At 41.2% G+C, this 12518-nt stretch overlaps 1 protein-coding gene across 3 annotated transcripts in view; it reads right to left on the bottom strand.

The window, feature by feature from the left end:
* PCDH7 (protocadherin 7) overlaps positions 1-12518 on the bottom strand; it is a 326982-nt gene that overhangs the window by 176169 nt on the left and 138295 nt on the right. The window contains exon 2 of one of the 3 annotated variants that reach the window (XM_074904630.1): positions 1930-2122. In XM_074904630.1, the coding sequence (XP_074760731.1) occupies positions 1930-2122 (193 nt within the window). Of the gene's footprint in view, positions 1-1905; positions 2123-12518 lie in introns of all 3 variants that reach the window. The other 2 variants (XM_074904632.1, XM_074904629.1) reach the window with 2 other exon arrangements.

Genomic DNA, 12518 nt, shown 5'->3' with positions numbered 1-12518 from the left:
GTTCACTTATTCATGGGATAATATATTTGTCTAGCTTTATGTTTCTATCTGTTCTATCTATACAATACTGAATCCAACAAATTCATCTTACCAAATATAACTTATCATCTTTCAAAAAATCAAAGTACTAACATGCTTTAAATATTAGAATGCAATGCCAGTTTTTGCATCAGCACAAAAACTTAAATAAACTGGTTTGCTTTAATTTTTGACACCACTCAAGCACTTTTCATTTTCAATTACACTTCAGTAAGTGTGATGATTTTCACTGGCTACTGAATATATTGAAAATTATATTCAACTGTGACTCTATAGTTTTCCCAATACAGTTTAGGCATACTCCATTTTAGTATACTTTCTGAACTCAGAATTTAATGTCTACTGCACTGATACATGTACAGGGAAATTAACAAATTGTTTAGTTTCATTACCTTAACCACAGAATCTCACTGCAAAACAGACAATAAAATAATCATCCCAATTTAGGTACAAAGTCTAGAAATTTTTTTCTGACATTTTTCTAGTAATACCAGTATCACTTTCTCCCCTCCCACACACCCAGAAAAATAAAATGTAAAGAGATATATTCATATAGACAACCAAGGAGAATATATAGACACACACTTACACACATACATAAACTAATATATCTTCTTTTTAGATGGATAATACCATCTTCCTTTTTGGTCAATTAGTCATTTGCTGTTGGGATATGCATTACAAGCATATGTAGACTGCTGTAGCCATTCTTCAGTCATACATACTAGATTTGGCAATATCTTACCACAAATAATAATATATTTTTATTGGGTCAAGTCTATCTCAGAAAAGACAAAAAACAAAGAACAATTATCCAGTGCTGTAATGCCTGAAAAACTAAAACATGCACTTAGTCAAACTAATTAATTAATTCTACAGCAGAAAGCATACCGCCCTTCTTTCATATACGCCAAATTCCAACTGGATTAGCAAACTCATTATTTCATTCGTTATCAAAAATCTATACACTTTGACATACAATAATTTATTTTATTGTTTATGGGCAAATGAAAAGACAATGAAGTCAGTGTCTGACTTCATAAAATTTTAGATGAAGGCCAATAAATGGAGAAGAGTAAAACATTCAGGTTTTATGAAATACAGTTCAAATTGAATAGGTTGGGTTTTGTTTTTTGTTTTAAATTTTATATAGATTTAGATAGAAAGGAAAACAAAACCTGAGATTTAGATTACCTTTATTTTGTCATATCTGGAGAATTACTATAGAATAAATAAAGATTCATCATTTTTCCCTTCTACAGAAATAGACCCTGAATTTAAATGAGATTTTTAAAATGTATTATACAAAATAAACAGTGAAGAAAAGGAAAGTAATGTCCTTTTTTCTAAATAATGAAGAATGGACTTGACAGTGTTATTTTGAAAACAGACTGTATAACATTTTGGGAGAAAAGGGAATTCTCTAGAGTGGGGTTTTTAAATCCTGCTTTCTTTTGCTGATGCTGTACATACTACATTCTGGGAAATTTCCTAAGTAGTTGTTAAACCAAAAATGGAAGGAAAAGAGAATACATGTCCTTTATGGGTTTTTATCTAAAATTAAAATTCTGGAATTTAATTCAATTACCATCTCCCCAGCCCTCTACTGATATTTTTTTCAATGTTTTAACTGTTTCTGCAGCATAGTTTTTAAATCATATAAAGAAAAGAAAGTGCTGGGTTTATTACAAGTGTTATGTTCCATTATTTTGTATATCTACATTTTAACAAACTTTAAAATAAAATAATAATTACAATTTTAGCTATTTAATATATTTATTTATGTCTGTGGACTGACCTTTCAAAAGTCTACTTAGTATCACTTGCTAGTGAGATTATGTGTGTGAATGTCGTGTTTGCCCCTACCATTTTCCATATGCTCTGCCTCACCAACACTGCCATCCGGCGTAGTCCTTTCGTAGTTGTCCTCTGGGAGTGGAAGGGCACCCAGTCTTGGCCCTGATGAACTCTTACTGCTTGGTGTTTCTGACTCCTCCAGACCGCTGTCATAGCAACTCTGCAATGACCCTTGATGCGGGTCCTGAGGCTGACTCACAACAGAAAACGTCACTCTACGAAATGGCTGCAAGAGAAAAGATTCTGAATGTCACTGAAAAGTTCAGTCTTTGAACAACTGATTCTCAAAACATGTCTTAAGCAAACTAATATTTTAACATTTACCAATTAAACAGTTTTGTCTAAATTAAAGCAAACAGCAAGTACAGTCCATAAAATGCCACTGGACCTGTGGATTTTTACTGTGATATATGGTCCAGAACCTTCCCACAGTTTTTCACAGCCTTTCAAATGGCTGCATGAGCTAAGAAAACTGTCTTAGAATTATTTATAAATTCTGTACAGTTCCTCATTTACTCAATAGTAATAGTTTGAATGGAGTTTATATTGGATTGCATAAATGTACTGGACAGTGTGTACGTGTGTGTGTAAGACTGTGCAGGTGGTTATAAATGCTCACCTGTAAACTGTATTGTGGGTATTAACAACATAGCACACCCATAAGCCTTTTTTAAAATCACTTCTTGTGGTTTTGAAAGCTAGCTGACATGAGAAAGGAAGAAAAAAAAAAAAAAAGGGGGGGGGGGGGGCAAGGTTTCAGTCTCTTAGCTCCTTTGCCATAAAATTCAGTGCCTGGAGACAGGGTGTGTTGCCAGCTGACTTAATAAAGCCTTTAAAGTACTGTGAGCACAGCTGACACCACATGTTTCCACTGGGACCGTACAAACATAGATTGTTAGAGATTTGTATTCATTCAAAATGACAGATATTACTGTTGCTCTGAAAGCCTGCACGTTGAACCTTGGCACCAGTGAGCATCCAGGAAGTGGGAGAGGTGATTCTTCACATTTCAGAAGCCACTGAGGACAGGTAGAATTCTTAGTAAGAGGCTACGGGATTCTCCTATGATTTGAACTACACTCAGCAGTAATGATACATTTCAAATATTTTAATTATACAATTGAAATATCTTACTATTTGCATGGCTAGAAAACCACAGAGAAATATCTGATGTTCTAGAAAGCACCTTCTAAAACAAACACCAGTAGATCCATTTTATAAGACACTATGCAGACTTTCCTATGTTTAAAATGTGAGGTTGGAGAGTGCTGCCCACCTTTGGAATCAAATGTGTTTCAAGTCCTATGTTAGAACGACACACAGGCATACATCACCCCCACTGGCACTCTGGTCACAAGAGGGTGGAAATGTTTATGCAGGCCAGAAGGGAGGAAACAAAAACTACAGCCACTTAGAGAAACCCAGAAGAATAGAAGTCCACATTAGTTTTACAAGTAGAGGGGTGGGTGAAGCTTCAGTTAGCTTTTACAATTTTTTTTTACGATAAAATGTTTTGAACATATAGGTACTCAGTGCTGATGAGAAACAGGTTGGACTACAAATATAACAGTAAGTGTTCCTGGCACAAGTAGATCAAAAGTTTATAAATGTGAGTGTTGCTAGAAATATGAGAAAATTCTAAGGGAAGAGTCATGGTATTCTCATGGTGAGTTTTTGACCTTTTGAAGTTTCCTTCTATTCTGCAGCTGCAGAGTGCTTTTATACTAATGTGATTTAGGGCTTTATATCATTTCAAATGCAAGGAGAATAGAAGAGCAAAACAAAAGAATGAAGAGCACAAATAATGCACCTTAAAAAAGCACATTAAAATAGTTTAGAGTTGCTGCTCCTTTCACTAATGTGAAAATAGTAGAAAGCATAGAGGATTAGAACGGCTATGTTAAGACCCTATTATCTACAATATACAATTTGAATATCTTCCCCATAGATGCTCAGTAGGATCTTTCCCTTCCAGGAGTATTCAGAAGGAATCCCTTCATTGAACTGCACAGGAATTATAAAGGCTTTCCTACTGCTTCTGAATCATGCAGGAAATATAAAGCCCTTTAGCAGTAGTCTGTCTTACAAAATGTCTGCGTCATATTTATTATATTTTCATATTTCACTAATACTTTCTGTATCATGTTATTAGTAATTTATACACACACTAATTCCCTCAAAGAAGTAACTAAATAAATGCAAAGAAAGGTAAAGTGTCTTTATCTAAGCTATGGTTTTAGATGTGAGCAACCAATTTTCTTTTGTCTGTTTTTTAACTTATGGAAGTAGTGGTTTCTCTTCAAGTGTGTTGTGGTTTGAACTCAGTCAATAGCCAATCACCACGTGGCCAGTTGTTTACTTCCTGTCCCCCCCTCCCCCCTTCCCCAGTGAAATAAGGGAGGAACAAAAGAAGAAATTCATAAGTTGAATAAAAATATATTTAGAAATACTAACAAAAACAATAGTAGGTCCAAAATGGGTAAAATGCCACAGTGGCTTACCGAGCACAGTGACAGGTACGCAGCTCACCCCTGCCCAGCAGCCATCTGACCACAGCAGAAAATCCCTCCACGCTGACCCAGAAACCAAAATAGGACATAAGAGAGCACTATATACTGAGCATGATGTCACATGATATGGAATACTCCAAAGACCGATCCAGACCTGGTCCTCTAGCTGTGCTTCCTCTTAGCCCAAGGAAAGTTACCTCTATCCTGGCCGAAACCAGGACAGTCTCCACCCCTTATTCCATGCCATTTACATTATGCTCAGGTTACAAATACATTCTAATGGATCACCACCCCTTTCTCAGGTCTCACAGATATCATTCCCTTAGTCTATGGGCCATCCTTCCAAAATGTCTACTGAGTTCATTTAGTCCATAACTTTGGGTTCTGTTATGACAGTCTATAAGGCTGAGGAATGACACGGAATTGTCTCTCTCTGTCATGACGGTCTTTAAGGCTGGAGGAATGAAGTGAAGTTGTCTCAGTCGGTGAAGCAGGATGTTGTGAGCCACCAATTGCAATAACAGGGTTATGTGACAGTTCATTGGCTATTTTCACCTAAAATCAAATCCCCTTGAGGCACACATTGGATTTCTCTGTCCTTCTGCACTACCCACCAAGTACACCCAGGTCCTTGGGCAAAAGTAATCCCACATGTGGGTTTACTTTTACCTAATGCAGGAATAACCCAGACAGTCTTCCCCAGCACATTTTTAATACTCACAACAGGGGCTTTATCCCCAGCCACGGTATGTAGGAGGTTAGATTGAGCAGGGCCAGCTTGCTAGGCAGATCCTCTGGTATTGACTAACCAAGCGGCTTTTGATAAATGCATGTCCCAGTGTTTGAAAGTTCCATTACCCGTTGCTCTGTGTAGTTTTTAGCAACTCATTGTACTGACCAATTTTTCCAGAGGCTGGTGCATGGTAGGGAATGTGATATATCCACTCAGTGCCATGTTCTTTGGATCAAGTGTCTCTGAGGTTGTTTCAGAAATGTGTCCCATTATCTGACTCAATCCTTTCTGGCGTGCCATGCTTAAAAGGCCTAAAACCAGTGTTCTGGGCAGCGGCCTGGGGCACAGAATGAGTTTCCCGCCAACACGTGGCTGCTTCCATGATTATAAGCACTTAGTGTTTGTGATGCTTAATTTGTGGAAGCATGATATAATCAATCTGCCAGGCCTCCCTATATTTATATTTTAACTATCATCCTCCATACCAAATGGGGTTTAGCCATTTGGCTTGATCGTAGCACATGTCTCACATTCATGGATTACTTGTGCAATAACATCCATGGTTAAGTCCACCCCTCAGTCACAAGCCCATCTATATGTTGCATCTCTCCCCTGATGGCCTGAGGAGTCATGGGCCCAGTGAGCCAAAAATTGTTCACCCTTATGTTGCCAATCCAGATCTACCTGAGACACCTTAATCTTGGCAGCCTGATCTGCCTGTTGCTTGTTCTGATGTTCTTCAGAGGCCCAGCTCTTTGGTACATGAGCATCTACATGACATACTTTCACAACCAGATTCTCTACCCAAGCAGCAATATCTTGCCATAATTCAGCAGCCCAGACGTGTGTGCCTCTGCGCTGACAGTTGCTCTGTTTCCACTGCTGTAACCACCCCCACAGCGCATTTGCCACCATCCATGAGTCAGTACAGAGGTAGAGCACTGGCCACTTTTCTCGCTTAGCGATATTCAAGGCCAGCTGGATGGCTTTCACCTCTGTGAACAATTCACTTTCTCCTTCAGCAGCTTCAGCAACCAGTCATGTGGGGCTCCACACAGCTGCTCTCCACCTTCGATGTTTCCCTGCAATGCAACAGCACCCATCAATAAACAGGGCATATCGCTTCTCATTATCTGGCACCCCACTATACGGTGGGGCCTCTTCAGCATGTGCTACCTCTTCCTCCGGCACCATTCCAAAATCTTTGCTTTCTGGCCAATTTGTGATCAATTCCAATATTCCCAGAGAGCTGGAGCTCCCTATTTGAGCCCATTGTGTGATTAATGCCACCCATTTACTCCACGTGGCATCAGCTGCATGGTGTGTAGAGGGGACACTCCCTTTGAACATCCAGCCCAGCACTGGCAGTCGGGGAGTCAGGAGGAGCTGTGCTTCAGTCCCGATCACCTCTGAAGCAGCTCAGATCCCTTCTTATGCTGCCAGTATCTCCTTTTTGGTTGGAGTATAGCAGTCCTAGGATCTTCTATATCCCCGACTCCAAAACCCCAGGGGTCGACCCCAAGTCTCCCCTGATGCTCTCTGCCAGAGACTCTAGGTAGGGACATTCTTCCCAGCTGCAGTGTAGAGCATATTTTTAACAACTTGCCCTGTCTGAGCTGGCCCAAGAGCCACTGCATGAATTATTTCCTGCTTAATTTGTTCAAAAGCCTGTCACTGCTCCGCGCCCCATACAAAATCATTCTTTTTCCAAGTCACTTGATAGAGAGGGCTGACAATCTGACTGTAATTTGGAATGTGCAGTCTCCAGAAACCCACAATACCTAAGAAAGCTTGTGTTTTCTTTCTGTTAGTCGATGGGGACATAGCTGTTCTCTTAGTAATCACCTCCACTGGAATCTGGCAACATCCATCTTGCCATTTTACTCCTAAAAACTGGATCTCTTGTGCAGGTCCTTTGACCTTACCACGCTTTATGGCAAACCCAGCTCTCAGAAGGATTTGGATTATTTTCTCCCTTTTCTCAAAAATTTCTTCTGCTCTGTTACCCCATATAATGATGTCATCAATGCACTGTAAGTGTTCTGGGGCTTCACCCTGTTCCAGTGCAGTCTGGATCAGTCCATGACAAATGGTGGGGCTGTGTTTCCACCCCTGGGGCAGCCAATTCCAGGTGTATTGGACACCCCTCCAGGTAAAAGCAAACTACGGCCTCCATACTGCTGCCAGAGGGATGGAGAAAAATGCATTGGCAATATCAGTTGTGGTCACCCTCGACTATAGTTCATATTGCAGTTCCAGCATGTCTGGCACAGCAGCACTCAGCGGTAGTGTGACTTCATTCAGGCCACAATAGTCCACTGCCACTCTCCATTAGACTTTCGCACTGGTCATATGAGGCTGTTAAAAGGGGAGTGCGTCTTGCTGATGACTCCTTGGCTCTCTAGCTGACGAATCAGTTTACGTATAGGGATTACTGAATCTTGATTGGTGCAGTATTGCCATCGGTGCATGGTTGTAGTTGCAACTGGCACCTGCTGTTCTCTGACCCTCAGCAGTCCCACAACAGAAGGATCCTCTGATAGACCAGGTAACACAGACAGCTGTTTAATTTCTTCTGTTTCCAAGGCAGCTATACCAAAAGCCCACTGATACTCTTTTGGGTCCTTGAAATACCCTCTCCTGAGATAATCTATGCCAAGAATGCATGGAGTGTCTGGGCCAGTCACAATGGGGTGTTTTCTCCTCTCTTTTCCCCTTAGGCTCACCCCAGCCTCCAATACAGTCAGCTGTTGAGACCCCCCTGTCACTCCTGAAATACAAATGGGTTCTGCCCCTTTAAAATTTGATGGCATTAGGGTACATTGTGCACCAGTGTCCATTAGAGCCTTATACTGCTGGGGGTCAGATGTGCCAGGCCGTTGAATCCACACAGGCCAATTAGCTCCATTGTCCCTGCCCTCCACCTGATGGAGTCAGGGCCCCTCTAATGTTGGTCATAATACCTGCTAAAAACAAATGGGTTAGTGGGGCGTGCACGGATTTCAGTGTCATCTTCATCACTCACTTCTTGAGAATACAAATCAGAAGTTCTTCTCATAGGATCGTGAGCGAAGTCAGCCATTCTGCTCTCTTTGGGCACTTGATTACTGGAAACCGGAGCAGCATTTCTCCTGAAATAACCCCGTTTTGTAGTTGTTCTTACTTCCAACTCATATACCCTCTCTTCTAGGAGGTAAGCAGGTTTTCCATCCCTTTTCTTCATGTCTTCTCTATAGTCATGCAAGTGATGACGCAGCTTCCCCCATGATGTGTACTGGTTCTCTCAAGTAGAGAAACAACTGCTCATAATAGCTGAGATCCTAGTCGGTGCAGGTGGGGAGTAGGACATGTCCTCTTTAAATTGCTGGAATTGTTGAGATAATTTCTTCACACCTGCAACAAGGGTGGAAGAGAGACTTTCTTCATATTGTTATAGTCGGTGACTCAATTCTTCCCTTGTTGGTCCCTCTTCGTCTCTCCAGTCCATTACTGCTAATTCATTGGCATATGATGAAGGAGTGCTCCATACAAACTTCCTCTACATGGGCCAGGTGCATTAGACTTCATCTGGATCTGTGGGTAGCCATGCATTACCTGGGTCATAGTAAACCCTCCCCCGCATAGCTAGCTCCCTCAAGTATTGAATGCCTCTCTCCGTAGTGGTCCACTTACTTGGATAACACACAAAACCTTCCTTGAAGAGATACCTCTCCTTCACACTTGACAGAAGTTGCCTCCAGAGCCTGAGATTTTGTGTCTTCTTTCCAATGGCTTTGTCAATGCCCGCTTTCCTACACAGGGATCCCAGCTGCCTCACCATCCTACCCTCTAATTCCACACTACTGGCCCTGCTATCTCAGGATCAGAACACCCAGGTAACGAGTTTCTCACCTGAATGGTGGCTGAAATATTTTCACATGTCTTGCAACTCAGAGATTAGGATCGGGTGACTTATCACTGGCTCTGCCTCCTCCTCCTGTTCATGTGATGGGCCTGGTTTGTCCTCACCCTGTACACCACAAGGGGATTTTCTTGTGTATTTCTTCTTATGTATGGGAGCAACTGGTACCGTCATGGGTTGGTCCTCTGGTTCAGCTACAGCAACTGTCCTCGGGGTTGTAGTGGCGGCGGTTTCTGTTACTTTATTACCAGATCCAGAGCCCTTCTCTTCCTTTTGAAGGTGCTGAACAGTGTTTAATAGCACTCGGTAGGCGTGGGCTAGGCCCCAGCATGTTGCAGTGAGCTGTGCCTCTCTGGAATTAGCCAGATGACAACATACTTTTTCCAAATATTATAATAGTTCTTCAGGATTCTGCACTTGTGAAGGAGTGAAATTCCAGAACCCCGGAGGTTCCCACTGTTCTAGGTACTTGCCATGCTACCCTACACCCCTAGCCACTGATAATTCTCCAACCTTGGGGTAGATCTCTAGGTGATACTCTTAAGAGTTTCTTAACCCTGAACAAAACCTGAACCACATGCAGGAACACACTGGCTCTTAGCAGTAAGATAACCATGTTAATGTCAACATTCCAAGGATATTTTAAATATCTGAATTTCTGAACCTGAACTTTACCTGAACTCATCCGGTAGCTTATTGCCACGTGGCCAGTTGTTTAGTCCCCCCCTACCCTTCCCCGCTGAAATAGGGGAGAGACAAAAGAAGAAATTTGTAGGTTGAATAAACAAAAAATTAGTAATATTAATAAAAGCATCAGTAACAATAGTAGGTCCAAAACGGGTAAAATGCAGCAGTGGCCTACCAAGCGCAGTGATAAGTATGCAGCACCCCCACCCCCCAGCAGCAATCCAGCTGCACCAGAAAATCCCACCATGCTGACCTGGAAACCAAAACAGGGCGAGGGAGCATGCGTCCGCCTATACACTGAGCACGATGTCACATGATATAGAATACTCCAATGATCGATCCAGACCCAGTCCTCTATCTGTGCTCCCTCGCAGTCCAAGGAAAGTTAACTCTATCCTGGCTGAAACCAGGACAATGTGCTTTCTATAGGACTTTCAAATATATAAAAAGATGACAAGGACAATATTTCATATCTTGTAAACAGGCTCTGTTGTTTCTTTCCAGTATGACTATTCTCAGATCACTTAAGAATATGTGCAAGTAGAGGTTAAGGTTTCACTAGTCCAGTGAAGTCTATTACTCTCATTACACTGACCAAACTGACAGGATCTTTCCACTGTCTTGACACTGAAGTTACATTTATTTCTTCATATTATTACCATGTCAGGTGACCAGCTGCCATTTCTACTTACATTAGAAATGAGATATTTTTGTTTGGACAATATGGATAAACTATTTATTATGTATGACAAAGTTGCTAGTACACTTTAGATTGTACTTCTACTATTATTCAGGGAACTGCTCAGGGAATGACCTAAGGACATCAGAAAGTAATTTCTCTTCACTCACACTTAACTCATTGGTGCAATGCCCAGATCGATCCTAAGATCAAGTTTTGCCTCCTAGAACTAGCACCGCTGACAGAACTTTCTGTTGAGCCCACCTATCTTTCCTGAAGAGCTTATACTCTAGGTGCATAAGTTGTCCCACCACAGCTCAGTAATTTGAACAATGTCATATTTCTGAGGACACACACAGAGCTACAGTTCCTCCTGCTTGTTTCCCAGGCTGTGTTATTTCTGTACATATGACATCCTTGAGGTAGACCCTCTTTCACTATGTTTTATTATTTTGAAGGTTTCTCTTACCTAGTACCTTTCACACTTTGCTGTCCACCTCTGCCCACCACTTCCTTACTTGACTGTGGGTTGTAATTTCCTACCACAGCCAGTCCTAGTTTAAAGTTTTCCTCACCAGAATGCCCAGACTGGTGGAAAAGATGCTGTTGCCAACTTGCTCAGGTGGATCCTGTCTCTCTCCAGATGTCCTCAGTCCTCCAAAAGGGGGTCAATTTGTCTAAAAACAAAATCCTTGTCCCAAAGGACCTACCTGCTCCTTCCCAAGCCTTTCATTGTCAGGACTGAAGAGACGCCATGAAGTCTCTTGTGGCCCTCACTCTCTCTCTTTAGAGCTATGTAGTCAGCCTAAAAGATACAGTCAACATCCTCACAGTGCCACTGGTGCCCGTGTCAATGAGGAGCAGCAGATAATAGTCCAAAGAGAGAATAAGCCCCAGGGGTCTCTGCAAGGCATCCTGCACCTGAACACTTGGCACACCCCAAACCTCCCTAAACAGCAGACCTGGTCAGCAGATAGGGCCTCCACCCCCCCGTAGAAGAGGGTCTCTTACTCTGATGCTTCCTCAAGCAGTTTCCATCCTACTGTCTCCTTCCAGGACACTGACCCTATTCTGAAGTTGCAAATCTGTAGGTGAAATTGCTGTTTGCCGTCTTGCAAGACATCACAAGCCTACACTCCCCTATCTTGGGAGTCTTTCCAGTGAGCACACCCTCTGGTTGTTCCTCTTTCTGTGCAGTGAGAGGTACAGGCTGCATGGGTGATATATGAGTATATGTATTGGTAAATGTATGGGTATATATACTATACTAGTGTGCTAAATAGTATTTAGTGAAAATAAATATACAGGCTTGGAATATCTAGGAAATCTACTTTCAATTAAAATAGATGGGTATGTAAGGAATATCCATATACTAGTTTCTGATGGGAAACAGTATTCTGCTTTAAAGCAAGATCTAGTGTAAATCATACTTTGAAAAGATATGGTAGAATATATTGCTGTGGAATCACACAGACAAGCAAGAGTAATTTGTACATTCTCATGATAAATATCTAAGCATACTAGTAAGCATACTTAGTATGTACATACATAACATATACATTTCAAGGAAAAAATGGAACACATTTTACATGGTATATATAGGTGCAAGACCATCAATTTCTATGGCATTTAGTGTCATTTCAAGAACTTGGCTATTACTATCTAATGGATATATTAAAATGGCTTCTTAATTTCCACTTAAGGATTTATCTTTATCACATCATAACTAATCTTATTGACCTCACAAAAACTATCTCCATAAATCCTCGTTTAGATCGGTACTTAAGGTGTGAACTGTTTGATGGACCAAAACCTTCATGCAATCAGTTCCTTTATTCTGTCACTATATGTCAATTACTACTAAGTTCTGGACCAATGATACCAACTTTGTGAATCTCCCAGAATTTGGATTTACTTAGACCCTGTCCCATAGGCTATTCCTATACAGTAACTGTCCAGGAAGGAATTAGCTGCTAGAGATACTGTGATAAGTTACGAAAACGTGAAAATTAAGGAAGCAATTCCCATAATTTCCCACAGACTGTTATACTTGCCTGTTATCAAACCTTCAAGAGGAAACATTAAAATTTACATTTGAAAGGCCCTATTGAC

The sequence above is a fragment of the Athene noctua genome, chromosome 4 (assembly GCF_965140245.1).
Source record: "Athene noctua chromosome 4, bAthNoc1.hap1.1, whole genome shotgun sequence".
Lineage (NCBI taxonomy): Eukaryota > Metazoa > Chordata > Aves > Strigiformes > Strigidae > Athene > Athene noctua.
The sequence above is the reverse complement of the archived record's forward strand: the minus strand, read 5'-3'. Positions and strand labels throughout refer to the sequence as shown.